Source organism: Haemaphysalis longicornis, unplaced genomic scaffold, assembly GCF_048455015.1.
Source record: "Haemaphysalis longicornis isolate Haplotype H1 unplaced genomic scaffold, Haemaphysalis longicornis Haplotype H1 scaffold_2, whole genome shotgun sequence".
In the NCBI taxonomy this organism is placed as follows: domain Eukaryota; kingdom Metazoa; phylum Arthropoda; class Arachnida; order Ixodida; family Ixodidae; genus Haemaphysalis; species Haemaphysalis longicornis.
In genome coordinates, this window is record NW_027526295.1 from 213052665 (window position 1) to 213074817 (window position 22153).

The window sequence follows — 22153 nt, forward strand, 5'->3', positions numbered from 1 at the left end:
TTTTTCGCAGTGCTTTCAGACACGACAGGAACAGCCAAAGCGTTTACCCGCAGTGCTGTAAGGTCCCTTTAGTCCGAGAAGTGGGCAAGAACAAGAGAAACCGCGAGGAAGACGACGGGAAACACGACACAAGGTTTTGCATTCCATCCACTGAAATAAGTGTTTATAATCGGTGAATTTCGTGCCTATCTACAGACATTACACATCCGGCATTATACTTAGACAAAACCTACGTATGTCTCGTTCCTTTTCTCGCCTAATTTTCTTCGAGATCTGTGTGAAACCGACGGCTCCGGTTGACGGGTGAGAAATATCCGCGGGCCAATTACTCCCCAACTTTGTTATGTCAGCACGGCGGGGTCCCCGATCGCAATCACAAACAGCTTCCCACAACGTCGAGGTCCCCAACGCGTAAATCACGCGTATACCTGCGGCATGTGACGTGCGTGGCACGAGATGGAGGTAAACAGCGGTGTCAGGTGCCAAGATCGCGCCCCCTGGAGTTCCCTGTCGTATGCGCTGATGGACGAGGCCCTTGCTGAAGATGCAGCCATATGCGGCTGGGGCTGTAAAATCCTTCTTCCAATTACGTACATAAAACGTTGAAATCTCGCGCGCTGGAGACAAAAAGAAAGCGCGTGCTGGGTGCTGGGAAAACCGTTTAAAAAAGCCAATCAAATACTGGGCTAATTTTAGAGCTAAAACCCAGGACCTTAAAGGGACACTGAAGTGAATTTGTCAAGCTCCCGTTTTTGCTTGGACTGCGTAGACTGGCTCAAATTAGCACACTTTTCATTGTTTATCCGGTTGACAAATCGATAATTATTTTACAAAGCGCGAAAAAAGAAAAACTACCATGCGCGGTTTGCGGCGGCCGCACCAACTAAAGCTGTGACGTTAGGAGGAGCGGGTACCGTGATTGGACGATGCCCAAGGTGAGCAACCAAACAAGTTTCGGTTTCGGTTTCGGTTCTGTAAAACACAACCGGTGGCGTTGTTGGATGGGCATTCTCAATAACTCAGTAATCATCGTACCGCGCTTCTGCCATGTTGTCAGCTGTGAAAATGCATAAAGATAAGCCTCCCAGGACGGCTTCGAATCGTAGCATTCACTAGCCGAGGCCTACGCAGTGCATGGACGCCCTCCGCGTACCCGCAGACGCCAAAATGTCATGCGCTTTTCCCCCATATTTGGAGCTTGCCTCACTCATGCCTGTACCGTAAAAAGCGTGTTCGCACCAGGCCAAGGGTCTGTTCATTCTGGCCTGTGCCCACTGCCCGCAAGCAGTCGGTGCTTATGGCAACAGCACGCCAACGAGAACTCGCTAGCGCGCCAGTGCCAGCCTGCGCGCGTTCTGGAGGAGGGGGAGGAGTGAAACTTTATTTTTGATCAGAATAGAAGAGAGTTAGGGCCTGTGGCGCTCCGCACAGGTGCAGTCCCTATTCCGGGACCCCATTGGTCAAGGCCGCCACTCTCACCGTCGAACTAGAGCCCTTTGAAACTCCAGCCCCGAGCAATTGAGCAGGGCCGCCTCCCATACCTCTCTGGTAGGGGAAGGGTTGGGGGATAACGCAGGGTTGCGCTGGCATGCCCACACCATGTGGAAGGTGTCGGACACCTCCCCACAGTGCAGACACCGCCCATCTGTTTTAGGATCGAAATGCTTTGCTACTGCAGGGCACATAAATGTGTTCGTCTGCAGGCGCCGCAGTATTCGCTCATCGGCCTTGCTCAGACCCTTTGCAGGGGCTGGGTAAAGCCGGCGGTTATCGCAGTAATGTTTTACGATTTCTCTAAACCGCAGAAGTTTCTTGCTAATCTCCGAGCCGGGAGAGCATGGGTGAGGCGCCCGGTGGGTAAGCGCTCGGGCAGCCGCGTGCGCGGCCTCGTTACCTCTCAAACCTTGATGCCCCGGAGACTGAACTAGTTCGTGGAGCCATGAACGTTGCGGCCCAAAAAAAAGGTGAACTCAATGCAGAAAACATCGGCAGAAAACGAAAAAGTTAACTTACAAAAAAAAAAAAAGCATGTACCCGCGGGGACTCGAACTCGTGACTTGCAAAACACTTGCGACAACACACCTAGCGCCCCAAACCACTAGACCACGAGACCGGCTCAGCCGACCTCGGTTATATAAGGTATATATTGTACAACACGTTTACACTTTTATTTAGTTTCGGCATTTCAAGCAGCTTAGGTGACTATTTGTTGTATTGCGCTCGTGCAGTAAGCGTACCCCGAGTTTCCAAAATAGCTCACGTCTAGCAACTGCATTTCGTAGACGGAAAAGCGTTCGCAGATGCGTAGTCGTGCTGCTGACCGCTGTGGTTGTTCGCCCAGCGCAAAAAAGTGCTTCCCGCACCCTAGTTTTACGCTGTACGGTAAAAATATCAGTTGATTTTATTTCCTTAGTACCTATATTGACTTCGCTGACTCTTCTCCCGCCTTCAAGAGGCCTTATATTTTCCTACTGGCGTACCAGTCAGCGAAGCGTCGCATGTGCGCTGGTGCTGCGCTTGTGTGAAGCGACCTTGACTTGGAGCTAGATAAAACTAACCAAGTAAAGAAAGGCACATTCTTCTATTCACAAACTTGTCCTGGCTTCGTTTCAACTGAGCGAAGGAATTGCGACGACCCGTCGGCGGCCGGCGGACGAAACGCTGGGCCGACTTACTCTGTCTGAAGGCCGGGGAGCCGTGCAGTAGCACAGCCAATTGCGAGCTCGGCCCCTCCTGACGTCACACAAAAACGCCACAGAAAATGGGCGAGCGTAAAGAGAGGAGGACAGCATTTTCGAATTCATTTTTCTACTAAATAAAATCGCGTAAATGCGCCCAGAGTGGTCGAAACATGGCCTGGGGACTCCGGGCTACAATTTGCGCTAGTAATCCCGCAATGTTTACATATCACTTCAGTGTCCCTTTAAGAAAATGGTACACGCCTGCCATCATACCACGCTGCCCTCAGTATATACGACCCAATCAAAGCTGATCTACACCGCCTCATTTGATTTTGCCTAAAATTAACTCTCTGTTGAAACATCTCTCCCCCACCAACGATCCTATCGCACCCATAAATCCCCACTCCGCAAACACTCCCACGCTTCCCCAAATCGCACGTTCGGAGACTCAAGCGGTCTTGCACGAGTGGTTACGCGATACCTGCAAGATTACTCCTCCCTCCTTGCAGATGTCTCACGACAAGAACAAGACTCATTCCGATTCTAGAGCCCACTTCGTCTTACCCCATCCTTTAATCCGTTTACACCAACAGGCCTACAGCCCGCCTTGCTAAAAGGGTCCATGAAGAGAAAATACAACTTTGTTTAACTTTAAAGAGTTAGGCTTCAGTACCTCACTCAGCTCCATTCCGGCCACGAAAGACGTTTTTTAACCGATAAAAACGCAAGAAATACTTAAGGACTTTCAAATTTCGCGCCACAGGGACGTGTTATCGGTGCGAGTGACTTCATATGGGCCAGCACTAAAAACGTAATTTTGAGTGGGTTAGGTGCACGTTAGCATTCAAGTGATTCGACCAAACGGGACTAGCGGCCCCAGTACAATCGTCCAGTCATGTGTCCTGGCGATTGGTTAGTTCGGCCGCCGTCAATCGCCCAAGCAAGATTCTGTGACGCCATAGAAAAGTTGCTGGAAACTGGCTAGCGAGTCGCCACAGATCCTCACGTTTTCTTTAATATCTCCGTTATTTTTTGGAAGTTTGCGATGAAATCGGTATCATTTTTATCAGAACAAAGCAGCCTTTCTAATAAACCAAACTTGTATTTTGTCTTCATGGCTCCTTTAAGGGGGAATCGCCTGTTAACATTCCTACGGGACTTGCTACTGCATGACCCACGGGCTTAAAAACCATCTTGCACGAATGCGAAATGTTTTACAAATGCACACAGACGTTCAGAGCGGCCTAATTTGCTTATTTTAGAAATATGTGACTACCGTACTGAAATAAATAGAGAAAACCGCCACGTGCTGGACAGCTAGCGCCATCTAGTGCAAACTAGATAAACCAAAATGTGTTTCTTGCATATTTTTTTATACTTCAACAACAAAGTGATATATTTCGGAAAGAACCAGACTAGGCCATTAGGAACGTGTCTGTGTAAACCTTTCCGTATTGGTACACGATGCTTTTTAAAGCCGTGGGTCATGAAGTGGTAAGTGGTAAGGCTTTTCTTTCTTTCACGCTTCAGTTCAAGAAAACAAGATAAGCGGAAGCACTGACTGGGAAGAACACCGAGTCGAGAGCATGGGTGTTCACGTCCCTCCTCCCCCTTTCACTCTACTACATTTATATAGATTGACAGTTTGCGCGTATTCACGATCGGAAGCGCGTTATCTGGAAAATTTCATGACAGCCGTCGATGAAGAATAACTAGCTTTAGCTTTGTGCTTATGCGTTTCGGTACATCAACAACCGTTCTTGATGCTGTGGGGCACAAACAAAAGGTCGCTGATCGGACTGACGAGGAAGGCGCCCCGTATACGAGCAAATTGTTTTAATTGCCGATAATATGGTCATCGGCATAAAAATAATATATTTGCAGATACAGATAGGCACCCGTCTCTAATACTGGTGCAGCCGAAGAATGCTTCCGCGTGTCCAGGGCATTCTTTGCCAAAGAATGCCGTTGACATATGCTGAACTCTTTTCAATAAAGGTGCTTATATATGTACTGATATATCTCTCTTTATCCCGCTCCCTTAGTGTCCTCTGAAGGCCCATTTACATTGACAGTTTTGTACCTTGTCGACAGTGTCATAGTGATTCTCCACCATTGAGCACTAACACAATCAATTAAGCTTACAGGTACCTGCTCACCACCCTGTCCATTTCTTACCATACCAGTTTCTAAGCCCCTCCTAGAAGCTAACTGAAGAACGACCCGGTGTGGCGATCGTCTGAAATAGAGGCTTCGGCTTTAAAGTCTGCTAGGACTTGAGATACCCGTATACGTGGCAAGGCTGCGCATGTGTAGACGCTTCCTGCATTCGTGCGCCATTCGCAGGCCGCCGCTATTACTCACAGCAGTAATTTCGCTGTCAGTCTCTCGCTCGTTTTCTTTGGAAGCTTCGTGACCAAAATTTGCACGCTTTAATTGGAGCCTCGTCCCGCCGTAGGCGTAAGACCGTCGTTGACTTCACAGCTGGAAAGTCGAAATTAACTGAGCCGCACGGCAAGCTCCAAAGCACAAACTCTGTGGCAACAAATACGCTGTATCCTTATCGGAGGTCTTCTACCGGTCACGCGACGACTTTATGGCGCTGTCTTCGGCAACCCTGTTAATAGTTGGGGCTGCGGAATCCTACAAATGTGCCCGCGTAGCCGATTATGCATTGATGTAGCAATTACGCGAATAGGTCCTCCGGCCATGGGTCCGCACGTTCAGTGTGACGTTAGGCTTCAGGGATAAGGGGCTGCTTCAGTAACAAAAGCGATGTGCATGTGCATGCAACGAGAAGCGTACTATGAAAAGACAAGGGCATTTCACCGACATTCGTGGACGCGAATTATATTCCTCTTAAACGGCACAGCCCCGTATCTTTGCAAAATCGTCTGTGTAGTTGGTGTGGCAATTCACGTGCCATGCTGTTTCCCAGTTCTTCATCCACTCACTACAGCTCAAGACAGCAGCAAAAATTTAAAATGACTGCGCAGAATCTTTGTGTAAGGAAGCGCGAAATGAACAAGGACGAACGAAATGAACAGGACACGGCTTTGTTCGTCCTTGTTCATTTCGCGCTTACTTACACGATGAATGACCAACTCGCCCAAGAAACCACTCTGATGCAGAATATTTATCATGCACGTGGCGTGTACAGTCACAGCACAATTACTGGGGTCCATTTCTAAGACGATTCCGTGCCTTCCTGTTATGACGCCGTGAGAACACACGCTCGCGTCGATACCGAAGTAGAAGACTTCACCACTCCATGGATCCGCAGTTGCACACCTCGCAATCATTCTAACATAACGCGGCCTTCGCCGCAACGGCTTGTTCGGTGGTTTCATAACAGGCATAGTTAGAGCCCATTGGTAAGCGGCGACGGTGAACGGATATGGTCGAAACATATTACTCGCGATCTTAAATAGGACCCCCGCTACCTTAGACGACCGCACTAACGACCGACCGGTGCTACACGTGCAGCAGCCAGCCTCAAGAAACTCGCTTCGCATTCTCGCTAATACCCCCCTGTCTGTACGCTGTACTCGCCCCTTCCGTATTGCGAAAGCCCTTGCATTGGACAGACACGAACGTCTCCTGTGCGATGGCGCGTCCGCCTGAAACTCGCGTCGTGTAGGGGACGAAGGACGGAAAGGCGGAATCGAGCCAAACGGACATGTCATTAGGAAGCGGACAGCCGTCTTGCGCAAGTGATGGAAAGACCGCCGCAAGATGCGCCAGCAACGTGTGCGGACACGGCAACGCCAAGGCTGCGCTTAACCACAGCGCTATAGCGTGTGAATGTGCAGGGAAGTTTTAGGAGCAAAAAACTCTAGAAGAAAGTTCGAAAACGGGCGCATTAACACAGCCTCGTTTTTTTTTATTCTACCGGAAGCAAGTGTGAGAGCTACTGTGAAATTAGAAAAGTATCATCTGGTTATACGTTACTTATTTAGTTTGTTAGCTTATTAGTTAGTTAGTTAGTTACCGACAATGCAATGCGTTTTTTCTTGTTATTGTGGGAAATTATTACCAAACCCAAGTGTCTGAAAAGTGCCAGGAATGGCATGGGTATGAGATGTTATCCACGTGTTCGTGACACCAACGCCGCCTTTGTGCCTTTCGCGTCAGCTGACAATGGCCAAACAGCCACTTCCCTGTTCCTGCCTCCTGGCCTTCCCAGATCATTAGCTTTTCCGCCTGCTGCCGGCCGGATGCCGCTTACGAAAGCTATAAGAAACGTTTTACAAGGTTTCTACAGTTTTCGCAAGGTGGCGACTATATGTCCTGATACTTTATGCATAGAGTGGCATGTATATATTAGCATGAAACCCTGATGTTTTATGCCCCCAGGACGCTTAGCTTCTTCGCTGATCCGTGGTGTGTCACGCGCCGGCGGACATGCCTCAGGCCTCTGCTTCCATTGAAAAGCGGCTGACGCGACAGGCAATGTTATAAAGGTGGCGTTGGTGACACGTTGGTAAAATTAAAGTTAAGGCCGTTTTTATCCCTCTTATTTAGCAAGGCGTAATTATAGGTGGGCCATTAAGTAACTGCCGCTAAACTAGACTGCCTAAAAGTTTCAACTAACTTCTCTATTACTGTTTTTACGGCCCGCACTTGTAGAATCGGAGCCAATTTTTAAACAAAGCTAACCCGCCTGACAAAAAAAACCGTCTGATTCCACGAGAAGCCCCTTCCTATATTCCCATTAATTACATTTACGCTACGTAATCAACCTGGCCGTTACCAAAAATCCATTGCCAGAAATGAGGGAAACGAGTTGGGGAAGGTTTGCCATCGTGTAGCACAGTCCCCCTAAATTTATCACTAAATCCGCCACCTGGAACTATATACGGTAGTAGTGGTTAAAAGCTTTAATAATTTGGGCCTAGTGATGTGGGAGTGGTCCCTCAGTCCAGGAGACCACGTGACAGCCACGCTGTTTCAGCGCTTGAGACCAGGAGTTGCTGGGCATCCAAGCCGGCGCTGGTCGTCAGGTTCACCCACAGCTCAGAGTGATGGAGGGGGGTAGATATAGGTGGGAGGACTGGGTTATACGCGTACCCCAAGATCACATGGATTAGGGTGCATAGGTGAGGGCCGAATATAGATGTGACAGGGCACCGAGTGGAGTAGCCAAGTTGGGTGAGGAAAGGCGTTTGAGGTTTCCGGAACTCCGGAAACCTTAAACACTTTGGATTTGGTAAGCTTCGGGTGAGGCGGTAGGAAGTGCTATCTTGAGGAGCGGTTATGTTGGGTAATATCTTGGAATGTGATGAGGAGTACGGAACTCCACGTTTCCTCAGAGGCCTATAGGAGGAAAGTTCGCAGGCTTGCCTATGGGAAAAGTTATTGCCCAGTCGGGAGGAGTGTCCCGGAGTCCACACAATATCGATCTTCTGGTCGGGGGCGTATTTATTGAGGAGCCTCCACGTAGCAAAAGTAGGAAGCTACGACAGGCAGCTTCGTAGTCAGTAGTATCAATCGTCGCTGGAATTTGTGCGATAGTGAGGGCCACGGGAAATTCTTCCGCGGCCCACATAGTTGTGGTCTCGACTGAGGCTCATGTGAAAACCGTGTCATTTGACGTTACCATGGCCAAGTGAGCGGAGGGATCGCTGTAAAGGCTGGCATCCGTGTAGGAGACATTAGGATTTCTCTCGTAAATTTGTTCTTGCACGTGGCTACTATCTTGGCAATGACCCGAGTGTAAAGTAGGGTGCATATTTTTGGGAAGGGGGCGGATACGAATTGATTTACGCCAAAGATAGGGAAGGGGTTTCGTGTACGTGGCTTGAGGAGTTGACATATATGAAGGTATTTTATAAGTGCCAGTCCTGTTGATGTTTGAGTAAGGCGGATATAAGTTGACTGGAGAGACGCCTCGCGACGACTTCTGCAACCGTAATGTGGATGCCTAATTGGAGTAGTTTCAAGGGTAGACCCAAGGGGGTTTCAAGCTTTCTTGATGGCTTTGCGGATGAGGCGATCGAAAATTGCGCTGCCACTTTTTGTGAGAGTATGGTACGGAGCGATGTAGATGAATCGTGATATGAAGAATGCGCGGATAAGGCGGAGATGGTCTTCCTCCTTCATTGGAGATGCGGTGAAGCCTATGAGTGACTTGGGAAAAGGCTGTGGTAAGCATGCCTAAGGCCTGATCGTTCCGTGTGTTCGCCTGAATAATAACCCAAAGAACCTTGAAAGGGCTGGGTCATGTGAGCTGGTCATCGAAGGTAATTAGAATCGACTCTTCATTGGATGCGGGTGGATTTTTCCAGACTATCGTGAGCTCATATTTCTGAGGAGAACAAGAAATTCGGTGAAGCGACAAGGCATGCTGCTTCACTGTGTCAGTGGCTCTTTTGAGGGTTTCTTGATTATACTACCCCGCTGATCAGTGTAGCACGCGTAAACTCATCAAGAATTTTCCACACCCGCAGCATTAAAACCACTACGGATAGCGGTTTTGTTTCCCTCATGCTTGACGCGGGAAGAGAAGGACCTAAAATCAAACGATACACTTCAAGGAACTTACTACGTCGCTTTTCCTGGTATTTCCCTCGCAGGTGCGTCCCCGGTACGCTACCAAATCCTGCTTCGCCCTAGCCCTCACCGTGGCCGCATTCGTCGGCTTCATTCAGCTGCCCAGCCTGCTGCGCACGTCTTACCACTTCTACATGACACACGTCAGGAGTCGTCCTGACTCTACCACTGCCCTCGTCGGTCCGCCCGTGTTCCTGAGCAGGCCCTTGCAGCGAACAATCATCATTCCCACCATCGCGTACCCTCCTCGGAAATCCCACCCCGTCAAGATGAAGGAAAGAGGCGCAGCCCGAAGGAGCGTCGCTCAGAGAGCGAAAGCGAACAAAGACGGCGCCATTTTAGTGGAAGAGAACGTCGCGCGACGTGTTGGCTCAAAGGACTCAGCGAAGAGCGTTCGAAAGGCAAACAACGGCAAGGTGGCGAAGAAAGAGGTCAAGCAATCGGCGCCGCGAAAGTTAGCCTGGATGCCCCCTTACGACCCTTCGAAGTACCGATTTATCTCAAGCCCGGACTTGTGCCCCAAGAGTACGCCCAACGGCGGGATCCAGTTCCTGGTTCTCGCGCAGTCGGCGGTGAAGAACTTGGATCGGCGTACGCTTATCAGGAAGACCTGGGGATCCGTGTGCAAGCGGAGCAGCGCCACGACCAGTGCCTCCTCTTCGGCCGCACTGTGCCGCCTGGGGTTCGTGCTGGGGACGACAAAGGACCAAAGCCTCGAGCGTAGGGTGCGCGAAGAGGCCGACCATTACGGCGACCTGGTGCGGTCCGACTTCGAGGACTCCTACTACAACCTGTCGCTTTCCACGGTAACGGCTCTGCGCTGGGCGCACGAGTCCTGTGCCGATTACAAGTACGTATGCTTGATTTCGGTGCGGGTTGTGGGGCGCATTCAGGAAGAAATCTCGGGCGACGGGCGGTAGGTCAGCTCTGTCGCTACTACAAATGGTATGCAGTGAACGAGCACTTCCGGTTCAAAACTGAGGCAGAGAATCGGAGCATCTTGAAAGAGAACATAGGTAAGCTCAAGGTCGAAAGGTTAACGACAGGTGAAACGCTTGGATAGGAAACGAATGTAATGGATTAGGGTTCAATCTAGTGTAGAAGACACCCTAGCTCAAACTGAAAAAGAAGACCTAGCTTTCTGTCGTGGAATCGTCAGAGCATTTATAATTGAATAACCTTTGTTAGGTTTTCTTTTCGGGCAGCCGGGAGGGATTGAACGAACCTGTGCGGTTTAAATTAACCAGTTTGTTAGATTTCGTTGTGCTTGGCGCCGCTCCTTCCTTCCTTTCCTTTATCCCTCGTTATTTTTTCGGCATTTATCTCTGTCTTCGACAACGTTTTTAACGAGTACAGCGTCACCCTTTTTTTTTGTCTTTGTTGAAGAGTTAACCGCTTGAGGAGTCCGAACTTACATCAGTGGGCTTCAGTCGGATTATACACGTCTCCCGCAAAACACGCTTCACGGCATTACACCAACGCATTATAGGAATCCTTCGTTAAGGGTTCCTTATAAGTGCTCGTTTGTGGGATTTACTGAAATACACAAAAGCAATGTAGGGAAGCCAACCACACATAGGTTGTCACTGTATGGTGAGCGGCCGAGGTAGTACCGGAGGAGTAGAACATTACCTTCATCGGCTTTGGCTGGACGTGGGGAATAGGCCTTCGCATAGCGAACACATTAAACCAGAAAGACATTTTAGAATAACGCGCAGTCTAGTTGAATAAGACCCTGAAAACGATTAGCTGTTCTATATGTCTGGCTCAGGCCGAAATGCTGTCTACACAGTGAAAAATTCAGAGGTGGGGAGCGTTCATTATTTCTGAAGTGCCCCTTTAAATTGCAGAGGGAAGACTGCACGTGTTCACCTATTTTTCATTGTTTTAATCTCTACGTGGAGTAGCAAGTAAAAATGACTGCCAGACTGACTTCCCTGTATCATTAAAGTTCTCTCTTTCGCTCTCTCTCCCTCTCTGCCTCTCTCTTACTGCAGTGGGTCTCCTGTACCTCCTCCTCTCTTGGCCATGCTCCAAGGTACCCACCATATCACCCTCTCCCCCCCAAGGGGCCACTGCGAGTCCACCCGTGTGTCTACACCACGTGCCTGCGTATGTCTAGGAGGCGAAAATAAGCCAGTGGAAGTAACCCTCCGTCATGGAAGAAAGAGAGCTTAGGAGAGGCCCCGCGGCTTTGTCGCCCTCTCAGGAGAGAGAGAATAACTTTATTTCTGACGAGGCTTAGTCCTAGCGAGTGTCCCTCAGGTGAGGGAGGCGCGCCAGGTAATCCTGGGCCCTAGTGGCGGTCAGGAGCTGTAGCTCGGGCGAGGAGCTCCCGGTCACCTCCAGCCAGGTAGTGTGAGGGTTGGGTAAACGGAGCGGGGGTAAAGAGAGGCATTCCCAAAGGGCGTGTGGCGTGGTATCTCGAGCGCCACATGCCGGGCAGTTTGGGCGGGGATATAATGTGGGATAGATGTGGTGGAGGACGTGTCTGGTGGGAAGGGAATGGGTCTGTAATTGTCGCCATAATCTGTTCAAGGGTGAAGGAAGAGACGTGTGAGGGGGCGGTAGTTCTAGCCGCTGTAGGCGGTAATGTGTGGTAATGTCGCTAAAAGTAAGCAGGGGTTTGCGAGCGTTTCGTGCGCCGTGCTGTGAGACGTCCACGTCTGGTGCTCGGTAAATGAGTCCTCGAGCGGCCAGGTGGGCCGTTTCCGCACCGCCAAAGCCCACGTGGCCGGGGGTCCAGTGCAGGATTATGATTTTGTTGGGAAGAGGGCGGGATAGGAGAATTTGGCGAGCAGGGAAGAAGATGTGTCCCCGCGCGAAATTTCGTGCGGCCGTCTTAGAATCGGAGAATATGTGAGATGGGGGTGGTTGGTATGTTATGGCCAGAGCTATTGCCGCTTCCTCGGCCTCGTTGGGGTGGGCTGTGCGGATGGTGGCTGCCGCTGCTGGGATCGGTCTGTCTTCTGTAATAATAGCATCCGCAAAAGCTGGTCGGTGTCTATATTCCGCGGCGTCTACGTAAATGGAGTCAGGAGATGGGGGGAATAGGCGTAAGTGTGCCAAGCCCGGGCCCTTCGTCGGGCTGCGTGGTGGTTAGGATGCATATGACGGGGAAGGGGGAGGAATTCCAGGTTTTCGCGGTGAGATAGGGGTAGGGGGTGAAGGTGGGCGGGGGGGCCTGGAGCAGTGAGGTTGAGTTGTTGCAGGACGATGGAACCTGTGGGAGTTGTGGATAGACGAAGGTATCTGGCAACGGCGACGTAGCATTGGCGGCGAACACCTGAGGCCCTATGCAGGGCGCGGCCCGAGTGGTATCCAATGGTAGACAGGCACAGACGCAGCAGACGACAGGGAAGCGAGTAAAGGTGGAGCGTGTGAGCAAAATACAAAAAAAAAAATTGTGCAAGGCTTGAACCATAAAGAAGCTGCAGGATTTCTTTATACGTGAGCACTGAATGACACAACACCAAGCTTTGCATTATGTTTGAAATAGTTTATTTACATCATCCGTCGTCGCTTTTCACTGTGGTAGTAGTATTCATCGTCATATACGTCTGCGTCATCGTCTTCATCATGCATGACTGGCGGGCCAGGATCGTTTTGTCCGCAGGCTTTCACATTTCTCCCAAAGTGGAACGCGCCAGGACGTGCTACAACCTGCGACAACCGGATTCGCAAACTGGGCGGCTGTAGCGCCAGCTGTCTTGTGCTCCACCTTGAGGCTCGGACGCACGTTAACTGTTTTCTTGGCATTTTATTGCGAGCGCCACGCGCAAGCCTGTACGGCGCCGGGCGCTCCTTGTAAAGCGCGTTCTCACGACCGCGGTAAACGGAGGGCGTAACTGTGACCCATTGTTTTGATTACGCCGCGCACTTCACACATTACGACCAGCAACAATAACTTCGCTTTTTAAAAAAAAGGAGACTTCTAAACTAGTGTTTTCGGCTTTAGCAGACGTGACGTCAGGGCGTCTCTCAAGCTTTTCTTTCACCCGTGCCCTCCATCAGTACATTTCCTGTCTTTTTAGATGCGACGCATATCTTGCTCTGAGGCATGTCCCTCCTGCGTCGGCGTCGGCGGCGTCCGCACGCCACCTGCGCATGCGCGATTCTCCTCCGCTCTTCTCTCCGACAGCTGTGCGCAGCACTCTCACTCCGTCTCACTCCGCGCGCTTCGCTCCGTCTCCGGAGCGAAGCGCGCTTCGCTCCGCTCCCGTCGCGCAAGTGCGCGCATGCGCGACTCTCCTCCGCTGTCTCCTCTCCTTCAGGCACTGTGAATATAAAGCGGGTAGCTCGCTGCGGCGGTTCAGTCAGCGCTCGCTCTCGTTCGACTCCGCGTAACTTGCTTGACGACTTCCTGCTTGGCTTGATTCTTCCGATGAAGACGTGATGGAAGCGACAGTCCCTTCAGCGAGTGGACTGACGCAATCCAATACCTGCGTCAGTCCAAACGCTCCCCCCTGATGCGTCGCATCACATCAGGGTTCTCTCGCGGGAAGATGGGCGTAATTTGTTATTTGATTTGATTTGATTTATTCTTGCGTAAAAAACAAACAGGTTCACGCAAGTGGAGCCGGGAAAAAAGCCGTACAACAGCTTGACTAGCCCCAGACCCCCGGGGCGACAGGCGGCAAGCGACTTTGGCCAATAATAACAAAAATCAACACAGACAAAAAAACGCAAGGTTTATACAACATATACAGTGAGTCTATAAACATTACTGAAATACACAGTAAACAGAGTTTACAAAAATAGCAACCTTTAGATAGAGTAGCGAGAAAGAGAAAAATCCTTGTAACAATATCATGAGTTAGGTATACAGATGCTGCGTGTATGGTTAAAAGGAATGGTAGAAATTTCTTGAAAATTGTTTAGTAAAGACGACAATCTTTATCGCAACATTTGTTCTTAATTCGTTCGGCTTTTTTTTTTCTTTAGTTTCCATGTTTCAGGATTGCGGGTAGAATATACCGAAGAGAGCTTTCTAAGCCAGCTAGATTAATTAGTGAGCCGTTATTTACTACTGCTTGTTTGTAACATCGGCAGAGTTTATAACTGTAAATAGAATCCATGCGAAAAACATTGTGCTTTTTAAACAGTTCTCGTGTAGGAGAAAACCCGCCGCGGTGGCTCAGTGGCTAAGGCGTTGCGCTGCTGAGCACGAGGTCACGGGTTCGATTCCCGGCCGCGGCGGCCGCTTTTCTGATGGAGGCGAAAAGCAAAAACGCCCGTGTGTACGAGATTTCGGCGCACGATAAAGATCCCCAGGTGGTCAAAATTAATCCGGAGCCCTCCACTACGGCGCGCCTCATCGCCTGCGTTGCGTCGGCGCGTTAAACCCCACAATCAATCAATCAATCGTGTAGGAGAAAGATACAGAACCTTGCTGATTAGGCGAATAGTTCATTTTTGTAAAACTGTCAGTTTTCCTATATTTTCCCGAGCTGTGTTAGCCCAGATTAAGATGCTGTAGTTAACCATAGAGGTAAAAGTACAGTTGTAAAGTAGAAGGTTAACTGAGATTGGTAAAAAATAATAATAACGGCACATATGAGCAGTGGCCTGGGATAATTTCTGGATTAAGTAGTCAGTGTGTTTATTCCATGACACAGTTTCTTCAAAATATACACCTAGTGTTCTGAAACATTTAACGAATTCGACTGGAGTCTGATTGATCACAATAGGTGCAAGTGAGCTTATTTTACGACGTGGATGAGAAAGTACTGCTTTGGTTTTGCTATCATTCAGTTTTATATTGTTTGATGCCCAGCTGCAAATACATACGAGTCTTATTTGCGCGGTTTGCCAAATCAATGTCTGAGCTACCGGAGAAAAATAAACTTGTGTCATCGGCATATGTTATGTATTTAACTGTCTCATCTATATTAACAATCTCACTGTAATAAAAATAAACGGACCTAAAATGTTACAGTGTGGAACGCCATTCTTAACTGGTTATGTTGTTTAAACGTTCTGTCCTGTTCCTAGCTAGCTCAATGAATGCTGAGAACAGCAGCGATGTGTGCGGGCATGCGTGAGTGCACGCGCGCGCGCTCACCCGTCATATCTGTCCGCATTCTTCGATGTCACTAACAACTCTATTTAAAAGTTTTTTTTTTTTTTTTTGAGGACACATCTCGATGCGAACTTGCCTTCCTGAACGTATGCATAGCGACTCGGTCGCAGCATGCAGCCTCTAGTAGTATGTTAAAAAAAAGCATCTTGAGCAGCTAGATTGCGTGAAAGAGCTCCAGTCCCTCAGTGCGCTCATATTTTACCACTCGAATGACCTGCCCTAGTGTTGTCTGCTCGGTATAGTGTAACACAGTCTTTCAAAACCTGCAGGTACCTGTTGAAGGCGGACGACGACACGTTCGTCAACCTGGCGGCCCTGGGGCGCTACCTGGCCACCAGCGCGCGGCGCCACCGGAGGGCCATCTACGGCTACCTCATGAAAGGGTTCCGACCCAACCGGGACCGCAAGAGCAAGTGGTTCACGTCGCCGCAGCTCTACAACAAGGCGCGCCTGCCGGACTTCGTGAGCGGATTCGCGTACGTGGTGACGCGCGACGCCGTGGAGCCGCTGTACGCGGCTGCTCGCACCACCATTATGTTTCCTTTCGAGGACGTGTACGTGACGGGAATGTGCCGTGAGAAGGCCAGTGGCTCGGAAGCGATCGCTCTTGAGAATGTGGCCAAGTTTTACAACCACAAGAAGCGGAAGCGTGCCCCCGGACCCTGCCCGTACGCCGGCGTCTTAGCCCAGCACGAGCTCACCCCAACGGAAACTGCTCGCCTGTGGCAGAACATTCAGACCGGAAAGTGCGCGTAGATGCTGCGATGAACATGCGCGACTGTTGTGGCCAGTCACGGGGGTTTCGTTTCGGCTCTTGAACTTTAACGAGTGGAGTGCCACCTTTCCTACTGCAGAAGAGTAGGCATGCATGGATGCATAGGCTTGTGAAAACGTACTAGGCAGGTTGTGTGGCGACTCCGACCCTTCAAATCCCCCTGCCCTTGTCTAGGCCAGTTTATGCGGGCATTCTTCACGGGGGCTTCCTTCCCTGCATTGCCGCAGTGACGTGTAATTACCAGCGTTCCAGATCCCCAGTCGTTGATGGTCGAAGAAGGCGAGACAAGTCATTGCTTCCTACCCGTTACTGCGAAATAACCCGTCGTACTCAGCAGAGTCATTTTTGTTGAAACGAGGGTGATCAGTGGTCCAATGTTACGCTCTCGGCTGGAGTGGTCAAAATAGACGTAATTAATTATGAACCAATTATTTATTGCGAGTTTTGACACTGCCTCGACCGGGCGTCTCAATATGGTGATATAAATGTACATGTATTGTCTATGGTGCAATGGCGAGATGGCCGTCGTAGTGTTGTGTATGTCTGCATACGTGTGTGTGCGTGCGTGAGTGAAAGTACGTGGGTGAGTGAGTTGAGTGAGTGACAGCGAATATTCAGAGCTGCAGCTGTGCTTGCGTTCTGAGACAGTGTAGAAAAATGCATACAGCATGTAATGTGCCTCAGCTCAAAGGAGCAAAAATAAAGATGAAACTATATTTCATAGCACCAAGCCTACCTTTTAATCACGTATCGACATAGTGGTGTCCTTGTTATTGCTCGTGGCACGCGAAGAAAAGTACGCTCGCAGTGAAAGGGGTTGCGTGTGCCGACGTGAGCACGTGAACCGCATTAAAACCTGTTTAAGGACCACGAAGAGAAGATGCAAGATTGATCCATTTGAAACATTGCAGCTTTAAAAAAAAAACATGTCAATTCTAACTCAGACTTTGCATGGTTCTGCTGTAAAAAATTTCCCCGCATTTCCCCGAGGGGAAGAATGTGAAAGTGCGAATGCACGAGTTGAATTTGCGCGGTTCGGTAATGTTCGCGAAAGAGAGATCACACACGCACACACACACACAACTACAAAGAAAGAAAGATGCATTTATTCACAGACACCTATTTGTGTTGTCGTTGTACTTGATTGCTAGAGCGGATCTCAGCTTTGAAATTTCGTGTCAGTACTCCTTTAAGCGGGTGCATTAGCCCTTCTCACGCCCGATTCCTGGCCAATCCCCCGCGTGGGCAGGGTATGTGCCATGCACAGACACCTATTTGTGTTGTCGTTGTACTTGATTGCTAGAGCGGATCTCAGCTTTGAAATTTCGTGTCAGTACTCTAGCCCTTCTCACTCCCGATTCCTGGCCAATCCACCACGTGGGTATGTGCCATGTCAGCGGCCAGGCAGCGCGCGCCCATCTGCCCCCGTTGCCAAGGAAGACGAGGAGATTCCTGGCCAATCCCCCACGTGGGTATGTGCCATGTAAGCGGCCAGGCAGCGCGCGCCCATCTCCCCCCGTTGCCAAGGAAGACGAGGAGCGCGCGCACCCGCAGCTGTTGCTATGTGGACGGACGGCGGTCGCCGGAATTCAGGGTCGCTTATAAAGTGCATTCGCACTTAAAAACAATGAAGGAGTTGTGAATCAACAGCCATTTTCCCGCACTCCACTTATGACGTCACAAGGTCCAGATTTTGTGATTTGATCCTGCCGACAACACAAGAGCTATGCCAAGAAAATTTGAGCGATTGTATTGGTGTTTCTTGTGTCGGATAGTGCCGCTACAATGCTAGCATGGAGTTGGAGTTAACGCACTAGTTAATCTGCTTTTGGTACCACCCTAATGACGTCAGGGCTAAGTCGCAATTATCGCCCCGTGTCCTGCTGCTTTCCGCGATGAACCGGTTTTATCAGGTGAGCACAAATATCAGTTTTGTTTTGAGGCATTTTATAACTCGTAATTCCTAAGTTTGCTCAGTAGTGTCACAAAGCAACCCCGAATGCTATAGTTAATAAAACTTGCTTCTCTTCAGCAAGTGCGCATCAGACTGAGAATAAATTCTTGCTTTTGGATATCTTTGTTGTTGCCCTGCGCTCAATCGCCCAGCGGCCTTCAACGTGCCCTCTTTCGTACTGTGCGAGCTCGCCTACTTTTCCTTCTGTGCCTATTTCGTACTGAAGCAGCGCCTCGATCTTCTCTCGCGCCGTTGCTAATCTCGGAGGCTGTGCATAAACCTACACACAAACTACCCTTGCCTCTGCACGCGATTGACCCTCAGTGCAATTTCCAGTTTCCGCGACGTCTGCAAAAGAAAACTGAGGGTGTCCTTCACCGACTACGCCTGAACGTTGCCTTCACTGGTAGTTTTCTTTTTAAGATAGGCTGGGCGGACTCGCCATTGTGCTCTGTGTGCTCTGTGAGAGACGACATACAGCATGTCTTGTGTTACTGCCCGAAGCATACAGCTCAACGCGAAACAGCTAAAAGAACTCTAGTGCGACTGCTACGAGGACACTCTTTAGAGCTGCGTCACTTTCTTGGTCCGTGGCAAAATCACGCTGACGCGGCGCGATTGATTGCACGGTCTAACGCGGCCGAAGCTGTATACCTTGGCTAGCTATGAGGCGTGCACTAGTGGAGAGCTCCGTATTCCCCTTATTGACCACCTGGGGATCTTTAACGAGCGCCGAAATCTTGACATGCGGGCGTTTTTGCTTTTCGCCTCCACCAGAAAAGCGGTTGCCGCGGCCAGGAATCAAACCCGCGTCCTTGTGCTCAGCAGCACAACGCCATAGCCACTGAGCCATCATGGCCCCCAGCTTCAAATACACAGGGGATAGCGCGCAGCGTTTGTCGTGGCAGTTAGATTGAGCAGATGAGTAAGTGAATAGTAGCTAGGGTAAACGCACTTTTCAGGGGTGGAACAGGGCACATGGGTTTGGGAGTAAGTGAATAGTAGCTAGGGTAAACGCACTTTTCAGGGGTGGAACAGGGCACATGGGTTTGGGAGCAGTCCTTTTGTAGCGGGCTTGGAGCGGCCAGAATGGCAAGGGGCTGGCACAGGCTGCTGTGCCTATACCCTGCCAATTAAATGTTATTTATTTACTATACTGGCGTTCTACTGTGCATTAGAACCTGCTCTAAACCAGGGACCTTCAGACATAACTACATAATTCGGAGTTATCTACCGTCGGCCCCACTAAGTATGCCGTGTTATCACCGTTCAAAGGGTAAAACTCTCGCGCAGAGCCGATAGGGTCGGATAACAGACGTCACTTCGTGTCCGGCAGACGGCAGTGTTCGCTTAACTCACGTAGGGTGACTTGATGCCAGCGCCGCCGTATGGTGAACGCGCGTGAATCCAGGCACCCTAAACTCACAACGGCACTCCGTAAAACAAGGCGCTTGCTTCAATTTTTTTTTTTTGTTCTGTCGAACAGCGGTTTTAGTGCGTGCAAAGCAGAACATAGCTTCGTCTTCACCCGTGGCGCGGTTCCGAGAGTTAGCAAACGTACACCGGAGACTACGTAACGAGAGCATGTTAGAAGGCATCTTTAATGATGGACCGTACTCCGCAGAAGCAAAGCTAATCCTGAAGTTCACGGGCGAAAATGAGTCATTACCTCACAACAAAGGCGACCCGAATGAATAAGCGAGAGCACATAAACCAAGACGCTGTTTGTTCAATACATGCAGCTATGCTCGTCAAAAATGGTCGACGAAATTCAAGTTTACCTCCACCCGCCGCGGTGGCTCAGTGGCTGGCGTTACGCTGCTGAGCACGAGGTCGCGGGCTCGATTCCCGGCCGCGGCGGTCGCTTTTCTGATGGAGGCGAAAAGCAAAAATGCCCGTGTGTACGAGATTTCGGCGCACGTTAAAGATCCCCAGGTGGTAAAAATTAATCCGGAGCCCTCCACTACGGCGCGCCTCATCGCCTGCGTTGCGTCGGTGCGTTAAACCCTACAATGAATCAAGCTTACCTCCAATAAACTACAATGTTTCGTACGAATATTATTCTGTTTTCTATGTGTTTCCGATGTGACATTTCACTTACTTTGGTAATTTTCAATTGGTTAGTGTGCAGCGGCCAGCACCGGGAACCAAAACCGTGCAAATGCGGCGGAAGACCGAGAAGGCGCGTAGTGGCTGCGGCATTACAGCGTGGCAAAAGCCAAATTCCATAGCCTATCATAGCCTCTCTATGAAACTGAAACTATAACCGCATTACGAAAACACGATGTTAGAGCCAAGTTTTCTGGCACGGAGCCTCATGGCGGTCGTACCTCGGGCACAACGCGGGCTCTGCGGCACAGGACGGGAGCTGATAGCGCAATAGGGGCGGTTCAGCGCAGGAAAATAAGTCTGGTGCTAAATGGCGCAAATAGCGCAGCTGTTCCACCCCTAGCTTTTGCATCTCGCATAACTCCGGTGATACTGAACGGATCTTAAACATTCTTGCGGGATAAAATGTAGTCTTTACCACCAAAGGCATGCCGAGAATTGGCAACTCCGCCCCTACTCGCTCATGTTTGCCGGCGCTTGACCTTATCGCAGCACCAGTACTGTGCATACACCCGACGCAGTTATGTAGCAGATTTCACCCCATTTTTGTACGAGAAGTGACCTTGTCAGCCTGTAGTACAGCATTTTAAGAAAGCGATGGCCCAGCAAAGTTAACCATCATTTAATTGCAGAATCGCAGCAATCGAATCGGAAAATCATACTGAAGGTCATCATACCACCCCTCTCTAACGTCATTCCTTCTTTCCTCTTGAGGTGAGGAACTGCAACATTTCCCTTCTACATGGACAGTGCATGCAGTGTCACCAGCTATTAAGATTTGCAAGAGTGATGGATTGAGGGGGCGTGCACTTGAAAGCGATAAAACGCAGTAGCGGCCATTTTATCCTCACCATCACAACTTATTAAGGCCCTGTCATTTGCTCATCAATAACATGGAAAGGAGCGATAGAATTAGTGCGGTTCAATTTTTTAACAGTGGCTGCTGTTCCTGGCCGTAATGTGTGCGGCGTCATCAAAAATTTATGTTATAGTTACTTCCAGCCGTTTACCTTGCACGTGAGCACACGCTTTACGAGGAGCGCATGGCGTCATCCAGGCTTGCGCGCGGCACTCGCAAACAAACACCAAGAAAACAGTTCACGTGTCTCCGTGCCTCAAGGGGGAAGCACAAGACAGCTCGTGCTAGAGACGGCCAGTTTGCGAAGCCGGTTGCCGCGGTTCTAGCGCATGCTGACGCATTCCACTTTGGGAGAAATGTGAAAGCCTGCGGACAAAACGATCCAGTCCTGCCAGTCATACACGAGGAAGACAACGATATAGATGGATATGACGATGACTACTGCTACCACAGTGAAAAGCGACGGAACACGCAAATAAACAATTTGAAATCCAATACAATGCGTGGCAGTGTGCCCTTCAGTGCTTACATAGGGAAAAAACCTCCACCTTCGCTATGGTCCAAGCCTTGCGCGACTTAAGGCATGCTTCGCCAATTTTAATGCCTAGCATTCTTTTCAGAGTACCCCCGACAGCCAGGACCGCGTAATGCCCTGCATTTCCAGAAAAATGCAGATTTCGCGGAAGTTACACCTTTAATCGTTATAATAGTGTAAATAGAGATAATTCGTCCAACAGAATTTTGAAAAACCAAAAAAAGTCACTAAGGAACTCGCACTCTAGACAAGCACCACAAGAATGCTGTGCATTAGTAGACAATTTTCTGAATTTATGCAGCTTTTTTTTTGTTGACAATGACGTGGACGCAGAAATCCCAGGTAGGCAACATCAACAGCTTGACTGTAAAAGAGGAACTGCCACTGGCAAATGCTTCATTTCTCCTTTGTCTGGCTGCAACAAATGCTTGTGTGTTGGACATATCAACTGCTACAACCATACCCATCTCAAGTGGCAATGGTGAGGCACAGGAACAATGAACTCAATCCAAATGCTCAGAATTATATACACTAGTTTTTTGTTCATGTTACAATGCTCTGTCAAAATAGACACACTTTCATATGGTACCGTGCCATCACCGGGCC

At 49.7% G+C, this 22153-nt stretch overlaps 1 protein-coding gene across 1 annotated transcript in view; it reads left to right on the forward strand.

Moving 5' to 3' along the window:
• The window catches only part of LOC144169866 (beta-1,3-galactosyltransferase 1-like), a 43789-nt gene extending 26748 nt beyond the window's left edge, over positions 1–17041 (forward strand). Inside the window, exons 2-3 of the mRNA XM_077699263.1 lie at positions 9257–10083; positions 15585–17041. Coding sequence (XP_077555389.1) covers positions 9257–10083; positions 15585–16071 — 1314 coding nt within the window. The 3' untranslated portion in view covers positions 16072–17041. The remainder of the gene's footprint in view (positions 1–9256; positions 10084–15584) is intronic.
• Positions 17042–22153: the final 5112 nt, after the last annotated feature.